This window comes from Bemisia tabaci, chromosome 8 (genome assembly GCF_918797505.1).
Source record: "Bemisia tabaci chromosome 8, PGI_BMITA_v3".
Lineage (NCBI taxonomy): Eukaryota > Metazoa > Arthropoda > Insecta > Hemiptera > Aleyrodidae > Bemisia > Bemisia tabaci.
In genome coordinates, this window is record NC_092800.1 from 37526794 (window position 1) to 37548496 (window position 21703).

The 21703-nt window shown below is 40.2% G+C and overlaps 1 protein-coding gene across 13 annotated transcripts in view; it reads right to left on the reverse strand.

Moving 5' to 3' along the window:
* LOC109033817 (uncharacterized) overlaps positions 1–21703 on the reverse strand; it is a 66560-nt gene that overhangs the window by 33761 nt on the left and 11096 nt on the right. The window contains exon 9 of one of the 13 annotated variants that reach the window (XM_072303628.1): positions 733–1522. The exons of 9 other annotated variants lie outside the window; for them this stretch is intronic. In XM_072303628.1, the coding sequence (XP_072159729.1) occupies positions 748–1522 (775 nt within the window). In that variant the 3' untranslated portion in view covers positions 733–747. Of the gene's footprint in view, positions 1–732; positions 1523–10646; positions 11059–15097; positions 15574–16756; positions 18004–21703 lie in introns of those variants that run through there. 3 more of the 13 variants (XM_072303631.1, XM_072303632.1, XM_019046599.2) reach the window with 3 other exon arrangements.

Consider the following 21703-nt stretch of genomic DNA (forward strand, 5'->3'; position numbering starts at 1 on the left):
TAAATACTCGACTTTAATACTTTATCTTCCGCGCAACTAGTCGCAGGACTATATGAGCCGTCCCGTGGAGACGGTCACTGGGAAAAATCCCAGAAGTTTCATTCCTGCGATTCGAACTTGGGACAATCCCATGAAACGTCCCGTGCGAGACACGGCCTCAGACGGCATTTATCAGCTTATTGAATACATAATTTAGGATGTCAAATTATTGTAAATATACCCCTCCTTTCATCATAATATTGATTAAGAAATAAAAAAATAAATAAAACAATCCACCAACGGTCTTTTAATTTAAATGAAATTGCTATAAATTTCGTATATGGACACGGTGAAGTTTCTAATATTACGAACATAGTGACGGTGTTAAACTTCCAATTAAAATTGTGCACCAACTTCCTTAAAAGAAAACTGGCGAAATGAATTCTTGAAATCCAATAGGCACGACGGTGTTAAGCATTTCATATGATTTTCATGGCTGCGCAGTGCGCATATTTGAGTTAAATCCAGGATGGTTCAGCATGAATTATTTGGAATAGAGTCATTTTCTGCGAAATACCGGATGTTTTTCGAGTCGAATGACCTCTTACTTCCGGGCAGCATTTTATATTCACAAAGGTCATGTGAATAAGACATCTCGTCACTATATACGCGTTGGTGACGATGAGTCAATTCTCAATCACCCTCATGCTTGAAAGATGAATTGGATGAATGACATTTCAATGGTCTAAAGTTGGAATGAGTTGCTTTTTACACTATGTTATGCATCCTTCGTTTGTGTTTATGCAAGTTGTGTCTGAGCTTGAAGGAAGAATCACATAAGTCACATGAATGAGGTCTAAGGTTGGAATGAACACTTAATTTATGCGTCCTCATAGAGAACTTCAACTTGAATGATGCATCGCACAAATTACATTTAAACGGTCTGAGGTCGGAATGAACTGATGCTTTGTGAAGGTTTAGGAAGGTGCTGTTCTTAAATGCACTTGGACATTCATCACACTTAAAAGGCCTCTCGTTGAAATGACACTCGCGCTTATGTTTCTTCAGATCGGAATTAAGTTTAAATGCTAGAGGGCATAAGTCACATTTGAAAGGTCTCAAATCTGAATGGACCACTAAGTGCTGCCTTAAATTACTTTGATCAGAGGTTACATAATCACAAAAAGAACAACTGAATAACTTCGATTGACCCTGCGCTTTCGGAGGTTCATTCGGAGCTTCAGTGGACAGGTGGCAATCTTCGCGGAGATGCTTCTTCAGAGTCGATTTCTTCGAAAATTTTGTCTTGCAAATCTTGCATTTGAATGGGCCTGATTTTTTCTTTTTCTTCGATGATTTCTCCACATTGCCTCTCACATGCTCCAACCAGTGCGCCACAAAATCCGATTTTTCCTCGAACTCAAGTCCACATTTGTAACACATATACTTCGTACTATTATTTGGCAGACTGATTTGATTGAGACATTTCTTTGAGACGATGTTCGTTCCGACTCCCGAGATTGGTTTTTGCGATTTACGGATCCTGTAAAAAAAAAAAAAAAAAAAAATACGGAGAAATGAGGGGACTATTTCTGGAAAATCTACAGGAAAAAATCTCCTGGCTTCATCATGGCAGCAACATAGTTTTCGTTAATCGATTAGAGACCGTCCACGCGCAAAGGGGTCTAGTGCCGGAACGCTTTAACGTAAACAGAGTTTATTACGAAGGAACCAAGAATATTGACACTAATATAAAAGCACCTACTTGAGTAGGGTAAGCAACGGCAGATTTGTCTTTTTAGAAATGAGGCGGAAGAGTTGGTTCCTTTCTGTTAAACTTGGTATACTCGAGGATTTGGATGCGAAAAGGACTCCATTGTAATGTTTCAGAATTTCACCAACTTTTTTCTCTTCTTCCTTCTCTTTTTCTTCTTTTCTTTTTATTTTAAGAGGAAACTTTAGAGGTATCAAAATTTGTGAGGTCATTAAACTTTTGATTTGTGCCAGAGACATCGTTGAATTAACAACAATATCCATTTAAACTTGAGTTTTGATCTCTTTACACGCATTGTTTCCCCTGTTAGGAAGAAAGAAGTAAAAGGAAATTCTGAAACAACGAAACTGAAAAGCGCCTTTTTCGCACACAAGTGCTCAATTAATAGGTCAGTTGCGCTACGCACAGAATCGAGCTTATGAATTGAATGGTTTCAGCTTATGAATTAGAAAAGATAAACCGATCGGTCGCTAACGGGGAGGTATCGCCTTTCCAAAAACTTATAGTTTATGACGTCATCCAAGACGGTGAAGCACACCATGATGATATAAGACACCGGTACCTCCTTTGGAGACGAGTCGGATATTTACTCACTGTTATTGTAGACTGCTTGCATGGCTTTTTAAAACGCGTTATCCAACCGAATCGTAAGAATCAGAAAACCACACATGATTTTTATTAGACCTGGGCGGCTCATGTTCAAAAGGGTATGATCGACACTCGACAGCTATTCCTACAGGATTGACGCAAATTGCTGCTTAGCTAAGAGAGGGCGATTTCAATGGCTGCCGGGTACATACAATATATTTTGGAGGCTCCTCAGTAACAACCTATGATGTCATAGGGTGCAGCAAAAGTTATGTTCAGGGGTCTACGTTATTATTCACCTATTGATGTTTGATGAGCAACGTGTTGAGCATACAGCTCAAATGATGATGACTGATGAATTTCGTTCTACTGATGCCGTCACCAATAAAAACCGCGGATCAACGTAGAATTTAATTTGATTAAGATTAACACGACTCTTGCTCTGGTAAGAAGGATTGCTGTGTGGGCATAATCGCCGCTAATTATTGTCATATAATGACAATCAATCCGTAAATGAAATTTCCATTAATGTGACGTTCTTCTAGGCTGGAAAAGCAGAATAGGCAAATATTGGTGCATAATTGACGCACATTGCGTGCTCGGCTGATTGAGGCCGATTTACGAGCCGTTTTCGACAAAACCCGTAGATCTACGTTAATTTCAATCTAATGGACGTATTTCGAGCTTTATTAAGCAGGAGTAGACGCATGATTAACGCAATTGCATACTCGGCTAGGTGAAGGCGTTTTCCTAAGACAATTTTGAGGGGGAAAAACGTGGATCTTTGAAGAACTTATTTTAATCAAATCAATGGGATTTGCTTAGGTAAACAGGATAGGCATAAGACACATATTCGCGCATAACCGACGAACATTGCATACCTGACAACACGCAGGCGTTTTGTTGCAGACTACGGCTGATTTCAATTTAATGAGGTTTTTGTCAGTAGGGTAGATTCGCTGCATTTATTCGACGTCACTGCAGATGCATTAGCAAACAACATGCATACATATGAATATTGGGTTGTGCTGCTGTGCACGAAAGAATGAACCACTGGACAAGGCACGAAGTTCAGCATTCTGATACATGTTTCTTACCCGAAATTTAACGTAGGAACACGATTCGTGCGATGAAAATGACTGAAATTGATTCCTAACCAAGATACTTAATGTTTCTTCACTCGTGAATTCAAACCTCCCGCTCATACGAACACAATGGACCACGTACATGTCAGGTAGCAAACTAAACGTTACCGTGGCAGTCTCTCTGTAACGAAAATATGGAAATCTCACTCTTGCCACTTTGGCTCAGCTACAGCATGTATTGTTTACACTTGGAACAAAAAAATGGGTGGAACAATGCTCGATTGAGAAGCCTGCCAAAACCGTTTTAGTGCGCGATTCACGTAGAGTATTGTGTTTTTTGTGACCGGGCAATTCATATTTCCCGCACGCAATGAAAAATTAAACCGTTAATATCGTGGTGAGGAGTTGATTTCGTAATTTTGATGCAAGTATCGTGCTCTGCGTAGAATTCTGGTTCAGAGACATGCATCGGAACGCTTAAATTCGTAATTTGTTAAGTAGTGGTCCATTTGCTCTTCAAACCATACCATGTTTCCTCCGTTTGTGTAGATTCAAGTATTTCCTCTGCTTGGTCGAATAATCACAAAGCTCACATGAATAGGGTCGAAGGTTGGAATGAACAAGCTGATGCGACGTCAGCTAAGGACTTCAACTTGAAAGATGCGTCACAAAAATTACATTTGAAACGGCCTGAGGTCGGAATGAATCAATAATTGATGATTTTGTAGGGTGAGCGGAGCTTAAATGCCATTGGACATTTATTACATTTAAAAGGCCTCTCATTAGAATGACACAAGCGCTTATGCCGATTCAGCTTGCTGTTTAGTTTGAATGATGAAATGCATAAGTCACATTTAAAAGGCCTCTCCTTAGAATGGCACGTGCGCTTGTGCTTTATCAGCTCGTGTTTAGTTTGAATGCTACAGCGCATAAATCACATTTGAAAGGTCTCAAATCTGAATGGACCACTAAGTGGACTGTCAAATGACCTCGATGAGAGGTTTTATAATCACAAAACGAACAACTGAATAACTTCGATTGACCGTACGCTCTCGGAGGCTCATTCGGACTCTTGTGGAAGGATGGCAATCTTCGCGGAGATGCTTCTTCAGAGCCGATTTCTTCGAAAATTTTGTCTTGCAAATCTTGCATTTGAATAGGCCTGTTTTCTTCTTTTTCTTCGATTTTTCTCCACGTTGTCTCTCATATGCTCCAACCAGTGCGCCACGAATTCAGATTTTTCCTCGAACTCGAGCCCACATTTGTAACACATGAACTTCCTACTATTCTTTGGCTCGTTGACTGGATTAGGATATTTCTTTGAGACGATGCTGATTCTGTCTCCCGAATGAATGACACTGGTTTTCGCAACTTAAGTGCCCTGTAAAAAAAATACGCAAGAAGTGAGGGGTCTGTGAATACAAAGATGACTTGATCTGCAAAATTTGTGGGGAAAAGTCTGGTTTCTTTCAAGGCGACGAGAATTCGTTGATTAAATAACTTGAGATCGTCCAAGGAAAACAAGGTGGCATAGAGGCTGGAACGCTCTAAAAGGCGGTACTGCATTGATACATCTGTATTTAGCCATACACGAATTTTATAAAAAATTAGGCAGATTCTGATTCGAAGAGTAGCATAAGCGACTACTCAGAGCTTAAAGGATGACTGGATACGACCTGAACTAGAGAAACACGTCTCACGGTTTCCCTTGATAATATTACGCAGAAACAGATTCGAACAACGAGATATTCAGAAATCAACTGCTCCTTAACGAAGTATGGATAAGTGTTTTTAACACAAACGAAATTTAGTTGAACAATACAAATGGCGTCATTGGTATTTCTGCCATTCATCCGATGTTAATATAAAAAACTTTTATCTTATCTTGTTCAGGAGTTGATTTTCAGATTTCTCGATGTGCAACACGTTTTCCTCGTGGAATTTTGAAGAGAAAAACATGCTGCGTAGGGCGATAACTCGTACCATGTTTCTGTTCAGTAAAAACAGCGGCTCTGCAGAGATTTACCAATTGATACAGTTCATGCTTACGCGATTTTAAAGGCAAGGGATCGAATATCTTGTCATGGATTGCATACTCGGTTAAATGAAGGCGATTTAAACGATGTTTCCGATAAAACCTGCGGAGGTAAGTGCGTTGAATTTCAATCGAATCGACGTGTTTCTTGCTTGAGTAAAGTAGAGAAGGCAGCTTCGAGCAAGATTGACGCAAATTATGTACCCGGCTAAATGAAGGCGTTTCACAAATGATTAACGACGAAAATCGAGCAACGTAGAATTTTAATCGAATTAATGAGATTTTCTGCTGTTTTTTCTGCAGGATGGGCAGATATTTTTTGCATCCCGATGAACATTGCACAACCGGATACACGAAGGCGTTTCACCCTGTTTCTTGGGTAGAACCGGAGGACAACGGCGAATTTCAATTTGAAGAGGTGCCTCCTTGGCAGAGTGGATTAGGAAATTTATTCAAACTTAGCTGTCATGGATTGCGTTTCTTTTTTTTTTTTACTATACATACATTATTTCCAAGCATACATTTTGGGGATAATTGGTTGCTTATGATTGAGTTGACTTTTACTCCATGTTGTGAATTCTTCGTTTATGTTTATTCAAGTGCTCTTTGCGCCGAGCGAAATAATCACAAAGGTCACATGGATAGGGTCGGAGGTTGAAATGAACACGCTGATGGGACGTCAACACGGCTTTCAATTTGAAAGATGCGTCGCAAAAATTACATTTGAACGGTCTGAGGTCTGAATGAATTGATGCTTTGTGATTATTTAGGGCGCTACGGTTCTTAAATGCATTTGGACATTCATCACATTTAAAAGGCCTCTCTTCGGAATGAGTATGACACTCGCGCGTATGTTTCTTCAGATTATAATTAATTTTAAATGCTGCAGTGCACAAGTCACATTTGAAAGGTCTCAAATCTGAATGGATAACTAAGTGCGTCTTTATCTGACTTTGATAGGTGGCTACATAATCACAAAAAGAACAACTGTATAGCTCGGTTTGACCCTGCGCTTCCGGAGATGCATTTGGAACTCCTGTGGACGGATGGCAACCTTTGCGGAGATGTTTCTTCAGAGTCGATTTTTTCTTAAATTTTGTCTTGCAAATCTTGCATTTGAATGGGCCTGTTTTCTTCTTTTTCTTCGATGTTTGTTTCACCTTGCCTCTCACATGCTCCAACCAGTGCGCCACGAAGTCCGATTTTTCCTCAAACTCAAGTCCACATTCGTAGCACTTAAACGTCCTCTCGGTGTTTGGCTCGCTGTTGATTCTGTCTCCCGAAAGAAAAACTACTGGTTTTCGCGATCTACGTGCCCTGTAAAAAAGTACGCAAATAATGAAGTTTTGAATTAGGGCAATTTACGCGCTTTTCACGACAAAAATTGCATGAGTACATACGATTTCAATCAAATTCCCGTCTCTCTCACTCGTGTAAGCAGCATAGGTACAGACAAGATGTCCCAAGTGTCCGGTCAACTCCCTCTAAAATTTTAAATGACCCATATTTAGAAATAAAACTTTGGGCAAGTTCATGGATCACCGTAAACTACTTTTGATGCCCCTTGAAATGTTCGAGTTCCCCAACAGGGAGAGCTGCAGACCCAAACTTTTTTTTCAAATGGCAAATCCCCCTTTAATGATATCTTAGTCGAGAGATGACATGAAAGAAAAATCGCGCAAACCGCAGGTCAACTTTTTGATTTTTGACAAAATGTCGGCCGGTCGAAGTTCAAAGTATGGCGTATCCAAATCTCCCGAGATTTGGGCGAAACGGAGGACTAGAGGGTTTTTCGGCACAAGAAACTCCAATTTGTCATTACTTTTTTCGAAAAATTCATATTTTTCAAAATAGTAGCCACAAATATGGCAGATAAAGGGAAAACTACATGTATCTGAATCGTTAACCCATGGATTTGCATTTAGGCTCGTATCCAGGGTTTACTCGGAACGACAAATTCAGATCCGCCGTTGGTTTTTCCAAACGCCCGTTTTTTTCTCAAAATGACGCCCAAAAAATGGCAGCCTCTAAAGAAGAATAAGTATTTGAGCCATTTATCAGCTGATTTCCGAAAAGCTAATGCTGATGTGGTGGTAAGCTACCCGCTCCTCTGATCAGAGCAGCTCATTCGCTGTAGCTCGCAGTGGCCGCGGCTTGCATTCTCATCACTAATACTCCGTACCGTCAGCATAGAATAAATAGACTACGTCGACAGGAGCGAAAGCCACCGCCATTTTAATGTCATCGAAGCGAAACTGAGTCGAGAAGTACTGTTTACGACTGCGGCATATCGACGTTCTGGAGAGGCCAAACGGATAAAGACGTTTTTAGGAATTAAACGAGATTATTTTACACTTGTTTACTGTTATTCCGGAGAAATACTGTGGGGTTGCTTAAAATTTTATGTTTCTTTCCAATTTTATAATTGTAGGTCAACCTCAAATCAGGTTTCAATAAGTACGAAGATTGACCGACCTCGGGAAGAAAAATATTAACATTGGTTCTTACGGAGCTTCGGCTTCTGTTGGCGTAGTCTATTTATTCTATGATGCCGTCACTCGTCAGTCACACGGGACTCAACTCCCAGCACCCCGCGGACATCGAGCAACCGGCCGGCTCACCCTTTCCAACGGCCCTTCTTAAGGACCACCGCTCGTCAGAGCACCTCTCATACCTCACAATTGGTCCATACCGACTTCGGCATACTCGTGCCAATGGACCCCATGGTACCAAATTCTACCCAAATCTTGGAAGATTTTAATATTGCCAAACTTTAAACTTTGATCTACCGCCATTTTGTAAAAAACGGAATGGCGACCTGAGGTTTGTGCGGAACATTTTCTTTTTTTCGCCCTATCGATTGAGGTTCGGTTGAGGTTAAATGGACACATTTATGCCAAACGATACGAGAGACAATGGACCACTAGACAAGGTACGAATTTAAGCAATCTGATATAATGTTTCTTAACCAGAATTTCGCGCAGAACACGATTCACACAGCAAAAATTACTGAAACACACTCTTAACAAAGATATTAACGTTTTTATGACACATTGGTTACGAAGAATTTGAACAGCCCGCTGACAAGAAACTCAAAGCTCTACGTGAGTCAAATCGCGCACTACAACGGTTTCAGCAAGCTTCTCAATCGAACAATGTTCATTTCCCACGATGTGTTGTTCAAACTATAAGCAACTTGCTATAGCTGAGCCAAAGCGTTAAAATTGAAGTTGCCAGATTTCTAAATCGCAGATACTGTCATGATAACGTTTAGCGCGCGATGTGAATCACGTAGAGCATTGAGTTTTTATGAGCGGGTGGTTTGAATTTACGCATCAAGAATCATTGAATATCTTCGTAAGGAGTTGATTGCGGTAATTTTCGTTGTAGACATCGTGTTCTACGTGAAATTTTGGTTAAGAAACATTAATCAGCATGCTGAAATTCGTACCTTGTCTAGTGATCCATTGCGAAAGAAAGGGTGTGCTCGTTAGTCTACGGCCATAATGAATGGGAATTATAAAGCACCAGCGACGTCGGCGGCCGCTCACTGGAGTATTGAACTCATGAGCCCTGTCCCTAATACTCTTGTCGCATGCCCATGGCTCGAGAGTGCCGCACTCAGTTGGCACATAGTTCTGTTTGACAGAATGTAAAATTCCGCTTTTCCATTTCTCCAAAGGGAATCACGCCTATACTTTAACATTGTTTCTTTTCCATTTGTCTACAGCACAGCCCATCCTTCCCACTCGTCCATAGTTCCGTTTGGCAGAAATACGTCCATTTTGTCATTTGAAGAAAAAAGTTAGGGACCGCAGCCCTCCGCGTGGAGGGCCCCGGTTTCAAAGGGGCCCAAACGTATCTTACATTCCTCTACGGACATGCCCAAAGTTTCGTTTCAAAAATATGAATTAGGTAAAATTTTAAAGGGAGCTAGCCGGACTTTTGGGACACCCTGTATCCTCGTGCGCATGATTGACGCAAATTACTTTCTCAAAGACATGAAGACATAGAACGATGCCGTTGGCAATAAAAAACATGAATCTACGTGAAACTTCAATCAAGTTAACGCGTTTTTCGCTTCGGTGAGCAGCATGGTCGATTTTTAGTGCATAATCGATGATAATTACATACTCGGCTGGATGGGAGCTGTGTGCTGCCCACTTAGTAAAATCCGAATATCTGAGAACGTTTAAAATTTGATGCGACTGAAGCTATGTGGGGTAGATCAGGCGACTATTCGAACGTCATTGGCATTTATCAGCATATATTGAACGCACGATAGGATGTCAAATCGCTGCAAATATACCCCCTCTCTTCATAATAATGATGATTAAAAAAATTAGAATAGTAAAAAACTCCATCACGGACTACTTGATTGAAGTGAAAATACTATTTACTCTGTGGTTGGTGAAGTTTCCAATATCACAAACAACGTGACTGTGTTAACCTTCCGGTTAAAATTTCGCACAATAAAACCAAAACTGAATACTACTTTAAAGGAGGAACAGTATAATCAATTCTTGAAATCCAATGGTCACGACAGTGTCAAGCATTCGGAAGAGTTTCTATTTGATCCAGGGTGGTTCAGCATGAAATTGGAGAATGTTTCTCGCAATACCAGATGATGATGGATCTTTTATTTCTCAAGCAATGACCTCTACTCCGGCAGATTATTACACAAAGGTCACATGTATAAGACATCCCACCAATTTATACGCTATGGTGATGAGTAAATTCTCGATCACACTTACGCTTGAAAGATGAATTGGATGAATGACATTTCAACGGTCTAAGGTCGGAAAGAGTTGCTTTTTACACAATGTTATGCATCCTCCGTTTGTGTTGATACAAGGTGCCTCTGAGCTTGGTGGAATAATCACATAAGTCACATGAATGAGGTCTAAGGTTGGAATGAACACTTAATTTATGCGACCTCGCTATGTACTTCAACTTGAATGATGCATCGCACAAATTACATTTAAACGGTCTGAGGTCGGAATGAACTGATGCTTTGTGATAGTTCAGGGCGCTGCTTTTCTTAAATGCACTTGGACATTCATCACACTTATAAGGCCTCTCGTTGAAATGACACTCGCGCTTATGTTTCATCAGATCGCATTTAAGTTTAAATGCTAGAGGGCATAAGTCACATTTGAAAGGTCTCAAATCTGAATGGACCACTAAGTGGCTCGTCAAATTACTTCGATCGAGAGGTTCTATAATCACAAAACGAACAACTGAATAACTTCGATTGACCCTGCGCTTTCGGAGGTTCATTCGGAGCTCCAGTGGACGGATGGCAATCTTCGCGGAGATGCTTCTTCAGAGCCGATTTTTTCGAAAATTTTGTCTTGCAAATCTTGCATTTGAATGGGCCTGTTTCCTTCTTTTTCTTCGATGATTTTTCCACATTGCCTCTCACATGCTCCAACCAGTGCGCCACAAAATCCGATTTTTCCTCAAACTCAAGTCCACATTTGTAACACCTAAACTTCCTACTGTTCTCTGATTCGCTGATTTGATTAGGATATTTCTTAGAGATGATGTTGATTGTGTCTCCCGAAAGAGGAATTGTTTTTCGCGAAGTAAGTGCCCTGAAAAAAAGGAGGAAAAAGTAAGGAGCCTGTTAATAGCAGCCGCTTGAATGAAAATAGTACTAACGAACAGAGTAAGAAGAGGATTTACTCATTCTCAGCCTGTTTATTAGGGATCTTTATACCCATGGATGCATTTAAAAGAAAAGTGCATACCTGCATTGTGAGTTTTGACAAAAATGGCTAAAGTCGCGTATAATTCGTACTTCAAATTGCAACATTATGCAAATCTTGCTCGTGTTTTATTTACTTATTTTTTTAGGAAAACTAACGAAAAGGTTCTGTTGGATTATCTGTCAATTTTCTTCCCTCATCCTACAAAAATAAAAATAAACTGTAAAGATTTTCCATCAGTTTGACTTCAGAATACATGAAACATGATGAGACATTTATAAATGTTGCAATTGAGATGCCTACGTGCATTTCACATTTAGTCATCGACGGATAGAATAGTTTAGGGCTTCTACCGAATCATTCTTACTCTGACATGAAGGCGTAAGTGTATTTTCATGAGAGCCTTGGAAATTGGAAACCCGGACAATACTAAGGATAGGGCTCATATCGACGTGCAGATATACGCCCTGATGTAAGAAGTTCGGGTTTCGGCATTTTTTACACACCCCCCCCCCTCCCCCTTGTAACGCTTTTGTGAGGTAGGTCCCTGGTCCCTATCCTTCGACACGTAGAAACCAAACGGCGTAACGCTCTCCTCGAGCCCCCCTCCACCCTAGAGCGTTATACGTAATTTAGGGACGGCGGACGGCCCCTTATAGTGATTAGTTGTAGAGATGTGTCAGGAAAGTCCCTGACTTTCCCTTACTTTTCCCGGTTGTCGCAAATGGGCGTGTTGCAAACTTTTGTTGGAGCAAAAATAAGAGGTTTCACTCATAGAAAATGTCTGAAAAATCACGATGAGCGCATCGGTAAAGTCTGAAATGCACTCCTTACTTCACAATTTGCGTTTTTTCGAGCTTCCCACCTCAAAAACGATACCACGGCACAGGTGAACATTTCGTTAGAGGAGGCATTCTATCCAACCCCTGCTCACAAGGGTATTACGCAATATTCGACAAAGCCGACGTCAATCAGTCAAAACACATGTGATGGAACGATGATTCGAACCACCTTACAACAATCGGCGTGTTTAAATTCACAATTTTCTCGCGTTGATAGATATATATCCGCCTTGATTGACCTCATGATCTCCTCAACTTGCGCGCGGAGGCGTCGGCCATGTTGAGCAGAGATTGAATGGAACGACTCGTCTGACGAAATGTTCACCTGCGCCATAGTATCCTTTTTGAAGCGGGAAGCTTAAAAAAACGCAAATTTTTACGCAGATTGTGAAGTTAGGAGTGCATTTCAGAGTTTGGCGATGCGCTCATCGTGATTTTTGAGACATCTAAAAGGAACGACTCTAATTTTTGCTCTAGCAAAAGTTTGCAACAGGTCCATTGCCTGACTTTCTCGGTTTTCCAGTCCACCGGCAACCCTGTGATCGTAGTCAAGGGATGCAGAATGTTCACAAATCAACGTCACAAATGACGTAGACGTAGGCAGTAGGAATAGGCTACGACTTTGAATGATGAACGACATAAATGAAAAAGGCTTGGACGCTTTTCAACTGAATCAGAGTATAACGAAGAGTTGAGAAGTTGATGGGGCGAAACGCATGATGCAATAATTTTGACTTCCACGTGGGTAAAATCGCATCCACAAGATGAAGGAGAATCTCTTTATGGCTGATTCAAAGACTTTAACGCAAGAGTAGAAAAGTTGAAAGACGCGAAACGCGTGATGCAATTATTTCGAATTCCAAGTAGGTAAGATCGCATATCCATTAGATGAAGGAGAATCTCTTTTTGGCTGACTCAGAGACTTTAACGCAGGAGTAGAAAAGTTGAAAGAGGCGAAACGCAAGATACATCCAAGTAGGTAAAATTGTGTACTCATAAAATGAGGGATATTCTCTTCTCGGCTAGTGCAGCGACTTCAAGGCTTCAACGCAAGAGTAGAAAAGTTTTTTTTTTTTTTTTTTGTATGTTGTTTAAGGCTTTGCATCCGGGAGACACTGCGCCCTTGGAAAGGATCTGAAACTACCCAAAAAGGAAAATCACGCCCACTTTAACATTGTTCCTTTTGCATTTTTCTACAGGACACCCCATGTTTCCCACTCGTCCATAGTTCAGTTGGGCGGAAATACGTTCGTACTGCCATTTGAAGAAAAAAGTTAGGGATCGCAGCCCTCCGCGTGGGGGGGGGGGGGGGGCGGAAATTTCAATTGGGCCCAAAAGTAGCTTACATTGCTCTACGAATACGCCCAAAGTTTCGTTTCAAGATATGAATTAGATAATATTTCAGAGGGGGCGGACCGGACTTTAGGGACACCCTGTATCCTCGTGCGCTTGATTGACGCAAATTTCTTCATCAACGACATGAGGACTTTGCACGATGCCGTTGGCAACAAAAAAGTGAAGAATCAACGTGACATTTCAATCTAGTTAACTAACGCGTGTCTCGCTTCGGTGAGCAGCATAGGCGATTTTTAGTGCATAATCGATGATAATTACATACTCGGCTAGTTGAAGGCGGTGTGATGCCTACACGGTAAAATCTGAAAATCAAGGACGATTAAAAGTTGATGCGACTCCGGATTTGTGAGATAGATCAGGCGACCATGAACGTCATTGTCATGGACGACATTTATCAGCATATATTGAATGCACGGCAGGATGCCAAATCACTGAAAATATACCCCCTCTCTTAATAATAATGATCATTAAAAAATTAAAATAAAATAAACTCCAACACGGGCTTCTTAATTTAAATGAAATTTCTATTTACTCAGTGGATGGTGAAGTTTCCAATTACACGAACAACATGACATGTGTTAACCTTCCGGTTAAAATTTCGCATAATAAAACCGAAGCTAAAAACTTCTTTAAAGGAGGAAAAGCATAATCAATTTTTGAAATCCAATGGTCACGACAGTGTCAAGCATTTCGTAAGATTTTGATTTGGATCCAGGGTGGTTCAGCATGAATTATTTGGGGAAGAGTTGTTTTCTTCGGAATACCTGATGGATGAGATGGATATTCTATTTATGTTTCTCAAGTCAAATGACCTCTTATCTCCAGGAAGCATTATTGTATTTACAAAGGCCACATGTATAAGACACCCCACCATTTAATACGCTGTGGTGATGAGTGAATCCTCAATCAACCTAATGCTTCAAAGATGAATGCATTTCAATGGTCTAAGGTCGGAACGAGTTGCTGTTTACACAATGTTATGCATCCTCCGTTTGTGTTGATTCAAGTTTTGTTTGAGCTTGGTGGAATAATCACACAAGTCACATGAATGAGGTCTAAGGTTGGAATGAACACTCAAGTTATGCGTCCCTAATGAGGACTTCAACTTGAATGATGCATCGCACAAATTGTGTGGTTCAGCATGAATTATTTGGAGAAGAGTTGTTTTCTTCGGAATACCAGATGGATCGGATGGATATTCTATTTATGTTTCTCAAGTCAAATGACCTCTTATCTCCAGGCAGCATTATTGTATACACTAAGGTCACATGTATAAGACACCGCACCAATTTAGACGCTATGGTGATGAGTAAATTCTCGATCACCCTAATGCTTGAAAGATTAATTGGATGAATGACATTTCAATGGTCTAAGGTCGGAACGAGTTGCTTTTCACACAATGTTATGCTTCCTCCGTTTGTGTTTATGCAAGTTCCTCTAAGCTTGGTGGAATAATCACAAAGTCACATGAATGAGGTCTAAGGTTGGAATGAACACTGCTTGATGCGTCTTCAAGCTAGACTTCAACTTGAATGATGCATCGCACAAATTACATTTAAACGGTCTGAGGTCTGAGTGAATGGTGGTTTTGTGCTGATTGAGGGCGCTGATGTTCTTAAATGCATTTGGACATTCATCACATTTAAAAGGTCTCACTTCGGAATGAGTATGACACTCGCGCTTAAGCCTTCGTAAATGCACTCGCGCTTATGTTTCCACCGATCGGAATTATGTTTAAATGCTGCGGTGCATAAGTCACACTTGAAAGGTCTCAAATCTGAATGGACCTTTAAGTGGATCGTCAAATCACATCGACGAGAGGATTTATAATCACAAAACGAACAACTGAATAACTTCGATTGACCGTGCGCTCTCGGAGGCTCATTTGGAACTTCATTGGACAGGTGGCAATCTACACAGAGATGCTTTTTTAGAGTCGATCTTCTTCGAAAATTTTGTCTTGCAAATCTTGCATTTGAACGGGCCTGATTTTTTCTTTTTCTTCGATGATTTCTCCACATTGCCTCTCACATGCTCCAACCAGTGCGCCACGAAATCCGATTTTTCCTCGAAATCAAGTCCACATTTATAGCACGTGAACTTCCTACTATTCTTTTGCTCCCTGATTTGATCAGGATATTTCTTGGAGACGATGTTGATTCCGTTTCCCGAACTAGGAATTGTATTTCTCGATGTACGTGCCCTGAAAAAAGGAGGAAAAAGTGAGGAGCTTGTTGATGACAGTCGCTCGAAGCAAAAGAGTAGAGTGACGTACATGGGGGGAAGGGCGATTCATTCACATTCTCAGTATGCTTAAGAGGAGATCTTTACACACATGGACGAATTTAAATGAGAAAAAAAGTCTTCCTACAAAAAACACATTTCTAAAGTTTTATTAAGCGAGTAATGCGTGCGAGGCACTAAGGCGCGTATTACGACTTTATTTCTCCCCCCCCCCCCCACCCCTTACCCCAGTGCCTTTGCAGCACTGTTTTTTTCATTCCCGACTCTGTTTCTCTTCTTCGCTGAATCAGAGATTTTAACGCAGGGTTGAAAAGTTCATGGGGCGAAACGCGTGATGCAATTATTTAGACATCCAAGGAGGTAAGATCGCATATCCATTCGATGAAGGAGAATCTCTTTTTGGCTGACTCAGAGACTTTAGCGCAGGAGTAGAAAAGTTGAAATACGCGAAATGCGTGATACATCCGAATAGGTAAAATTGTGTACCCATAAAATGAAGGATAATCTCTTTTCGGCTGGTGCAGAGACTTCAACGTAAGAGTAGAAAAGTTGGATGAGGCAAAACGCGTGATACAACTATTTCGCCTTCCTAGACGGTACAACCGCATGTCCACAAAATGAAGAAGCACGGGGACTCTTAGGCTGACTCAGAAACTTAAACGCAGGAGTAAAAAGTTGAATGAGGCAAAACACTTGATATAAATATTTTGACCGCCAAAGAAGACAAAATTGCATTGGCACAATATAAAGGAGAACATGGAGTTACTATAAAGACTACATAAGACTACTAAAAGACCATCTCCTACTATAAGACTATCAAGCTAACTAACGCGTTTCGCGCTTCGGTGAGCAGCATGGGCGTTTTTTAGTGCATTAACGATGAAAATTACATATACTCGGCTGGATGGAGGCGGTGTGATGCCTACACGGTAAAATCCGCAAATTTAAGGACGGTTAAAATTTGATGCGACTCCGGATTTGTGAGATACATTAGGCGACTATGAACGTCATTGTCATGGACGACATTTATCAGCATATATTGAATGCACGACAGGATGTCAAATCACTGAAAATATACCCCCTCTCTTAATAATAATGATCATTAAAAAATTAAAATAAAATAAACTCCAACACGGGCTACTGAAATTAAATGAAATTTCTATTTACTCAGTGGATGGTGAAGTTTCCAATTACACGAATAACATGAATGTGTTAACCTTCCGGTTAAAGTTTCGCATAATAAAACCGAAGCTAAATACTTCCTTAAAGGAGGAGAAGCATAATCAATTTTTGAAATCCAATGGTCATGACAGTGTCAAGCATTTCGGAAGATTTTGATTTGGATCCAGGGTGGTTCAGCATGAATTATTTGGAGAAGAGTTGTTTTCTTCAGAATACCAGATGGATCGGATGGATATTCTATTTATGTTTCTCAAGTCAAATGACCTCTTATCTCCAGGCAGCATTATCGTATACACAAAGGTCACATGTATAAGACATCCCACCAATTTATACGCTGTGGTGATGAGTAAATCGATCACCCTAATGCTTGGAGGATTAATTGGATGAATGAAATTTTAATGGTCTAAGGTCGGAACGAGTTGCTTTTTACACAATGTTATGCACCCTCCGTTTGTGTCTTTTCAAGCCACCTCTGAGCTTGGAGGAATAATCACATAAGTCACATGAATGAGGTCTAAGGTTGGAATGAACACTTAATTTATGCGTCCTTAATATGAACTTCAACTTGAATGATGCATCGCACAAATCACATTTAAACGGTCTGAGGTCGGAATGAAGTAATGTTTTGTGATAGTTTAGGCTGTTGCTTTGCGTAAATGCACTTGGACATTCATCACACATATAAAGCCTCTCGTTGGAATGACACGCGCGCTCATGTATCTTCAGATCGCCTTTACGTTTAAATGCTAGAGGGCATAAGTCACAGTTGAAAGGTCTCAAATCTGAATGGACCACTAGATGGTTCCTCAAAGTACCTCGATGAGAGGTACTATAATCACAAAGCGAACAACTGAACAACTTCGATTGACCATGCGCTCTTGGAGGCTCATTCGGAACTCCAGTGGACAGTTGGCAATCTTCGCGGAGATGCTTCTTCGGAGCCGATTTCTTCGAAAATTTTGTCTTGCAAATCTTGTATTTGAATTGGCCCGTTTCCTTCTTAATCTTCGATGATTTCTCGACATTGCATTTCACATGCTCGAACCAGTGCGCCACAAAATCCGATTTATCCTCAAACTCAAGTCCACATTTGTAACACGTAAACTTCCTACTGTTCTCTGATTCGCTGATTTGATTAGAGTATTTCTTAGAGACGATGTTGATTCTGCCTCCCAAACGAGGAATTGTTTTTCGCGATGTAAGTGGCCTGAAAAAAAGGAGGAAAAAGTGCTTGTTGACAGCAGTCGCTTAAATCAAAAGAGTAGATTAACGAACATGGAGGGGGGGGGGGGGGCATTTATTCATTCTCAGCATGTTTATTAAGGGATCTTTATGCACATGGATGCATTTAAATGAAAAGTGCATACCTGTATCGTGAGTTTTGAAAAAATACATGGCGAAAGTCGAGTTTAATTACGTACTTCAAATGGCGACATTACGTAAATCTCGGCTCATGTTTTATTTATTTATTTTTTTTAGGAAAAAAGAATCTCATTTGGCCAACTAAGAGACTTTAACGCAAGAGTAGAAAGATGGATGGAGCGGAACACGAGAGACAACTATTTTGACTTCCAAGTAGGTAAAATGGCATATCCACGAAATGAAGGAGAACGTGATTTCTCCTCGGCTGACTCAGAGACTTTAACGCAGGAGTAGAAAAGTTGAAAGAGGCGAAACGCGTGATACATCCGAATAGGTAAAATTGCGTACCCACAAAATGAAGGATAATCTATTTTCGGCTAGTGCAGAGACTTCAACGCAAGAGTAGAAAAGTTTAATGAAGCATAATGCGTGATACAACTATTTCGCCTTCTAAGAAGGTAAAACTGCGCGTTCACAAAATGAAGGAGAACAAGAACCCTTTCCGGCTGACTCACAGACATAAACGCAGGAGTAAAAAGTTGGAAGAGGCGAAACACTTGATACATTTATTCTGACGGCCAAAGGAGACAAAATTGCATATCCACAATATGAAGGAGAACATGGTGTTCGATATCATAGGTACCAACTTTTCAGTTCGGGTAACCGTGTTTGCACGAGATATTAACAAGTATTTTCAACACAGATCAAATGAAAGTTAGAGGATCAAAATGAAGTCATTCGTGTTATTGCCATTTGGCTTATGTTATATATGTTATTGTAAACACTCATATTTTGTCCAGGGACGAAGCGTGATTGAAGCACGGCGTTTCAAAAAAAAAAAAAAAAAAAAGGAAAAAAAAAGTATCTGTAGTCGAATAACAGAGCAAGTGTTTTGTGATTCGTTTTTCTTGAGAAATTTTGAAAGACAACAACAAAAAAACATGTTGCTTAGTACTTAAAGTCACACCTTGTCTAGAGACTAGTTGATGTAAATTGCATCTCGGCTAGATCAAGACATTTAGTACTGTGATTTCCAACAATAACCGAGGATCTACGCATTTCCTGCTCAATAGAGCAGCATAAACAACTAATTGTCCATAAATTGATGCAAGTTGCATCTCGGCTAGATCAAGGCATTTAGTACTGTCATTTCCAACAATAACCACGGATCTACGCATTCCCTGCTTAATGGAGCAGGATAAGCAACTAATTGTCCATAAATTGATACAAATTGTATCTCGGCTAAAACAACGCATTTAGTACTGCCGTTTCCAACAATAACTGCGATTCTACACATTTTCTGTTTAATAAAGCATAATTGTCCATAAATCGATGCACATCGCATCTCGGCTAAATCAAGGCATTTAGTACTATCGCTTCCAACAAAAACCGCGGGTATAAACATAATGTCGTTCGGGCTTACGCGTTTTCTGCTTCGGAGAGATGGTTAGGCAATTATTCATGTACAATTGACGCAAATGGTAGTTTGGTTACCTGAAGGCGTTTAATACGGCTTACTGTGCAAACACCGCAATACCACATACCTAGGGAGGATTTTGATGAGATTCGGTTATGCTACAGGAGTACCAAGGTAGAGTAGGCAACTATTTGAACATCACTGTCATTAATTGCATATCCTACTAAAAAAAGACATTTTACAATGCCGTTTCCGACAAGAACCTCCGGATTTATGCAGAATTAAAATCCGATTTGCGTATTTTTCGTTCAGAGGATCAGAATGGGCAAGTCTTCGTACATGACGGGCGCAAGTTGAATGTCGGCTGAGTGCAGGCGTTTAGTACAATCGTGCTATGTAAGAAGCACATTTACAGATATTCTGGTTTATGCTTACAAATGTGTGGTTGAGTGCCCACTACCAAGATGGTACAAATATAGACGACGTTCAGAGGTGTGGCGACACAGTGGGGGTCGAGGGAGAGCAAACCAGGTATTTGGTTTACCATGCAAATATTGTGTAAACAGAGGAAGCCTTTCAACTTCATCACGAAAATTCCGAATTCGACATTATTTATCCAAGAAGTCCTCGCACAGTGCATGAAACTGTGAGTTCCTAAATTGGGTAGTAATGAGCTGCACTGCACAAAAATTCATCAGGGTGTCTAGTTTTTTTTTCATTTTGGGAAATACAGATAAACTCCTGATTTTTTGCGGAGAAAAACTCACTTCACGCAAGGCGAATGTAGCGTCACCAAAATAGCTCGATAAAAAAATCCGATCGGACGGCCGAGTTTCCTCAAATCCTGATTTAACGACCGATTTTTCCTGAAATCCTGATTAAATCCTGATTGACTTCAAATCCTGATAGAATCAGGAAATTCGGGAAAATCCTGATGCTGGACACCCTGTTCATAGACTTTTTGAAACAAACTGCAAAGCTAATTTCATCTGAAGACTGGATATTGTGGAGTCTCGGACTAGGTACTCTATTTCTCTGATACATCGAAAATGTGTTTCAGAGATTACACCGTCACTTTTCTCATTGAGCAATTTCCGCACTTTTAAAATCTGTTGAAAGTTCACCTTTTTTCAGACTAAAAAATGGAGGTTTCCTGACCTTTCCAAAACTTTCGAGGTATTCTAATGAATTCCGAAGATTCTTCCTCATCTCTATCACATGGGATATCCGAAATGAAACTTATTTCTTGTTTCCCTCTGAGCTCCATTAACGCGATAGGGAAAACTGAGACATCAGAATTTGCCTGTAGATCTCGACAATGGAGACTTTGCATGCAAATTATATATTGCATCATCTGAAAGGGCTTAAAGAGCTGATTTCACAGTATTTTTCATAATTTTTTTTCTTATATGGGAAAAAGTATAAAAATAGATTTAAAAGTGAGAAAATGCACTGCCTAGTGACATCATCTGACGGTATTTCTCATTTAAACACACGTATTTCAGCAGATTAGATCATTTTGTCATATCTTCTCCAATAATTGTTCAATTCATGAACCAAGGATATCCTCGTGTTCAGTTCACTCAGTAGTTTCCACTTAAACACGAAATTCATCAAATTTCAGACACCTGCAAATTCTCTGTTTAGTGTATTTTACAAACCAACCATAAACATTGAAGACTGTTCACAGCCAGTTGATTAAAATTACAGATTTTTTTACGAATCAAGTAGTGAACGGCATAATGTGCGCAGCTATTCAGTTACACAATTAAATAAAAACGGGTACGTCTAAAAGCATGACTACAAGTGTGCATGCATTCTTTGTATTACGAACTTCACAAACCTTAAGATCACCCTGATCACATTAAAAACCTCTGTTCAACCGAACGGAAAGTCAAAAATATCTTTCTTAATGTTCATAACTCTCTGTGAAAGATATGAAATGAAGTTCGATAACTTCTACATATATGCTTTGGAATTGGGACAAAAAAGAATTTCCTTTCCAATCAAATCTAAAGATTTGCAATATTTGCTGTTGAACCGAGGGAAAAGCTTGATTTCTACTCTTATTTCCTGCATCCCTTCGGGGGTGTCTAAAATATTTTGATATTTTCATTTTCGACAAAGA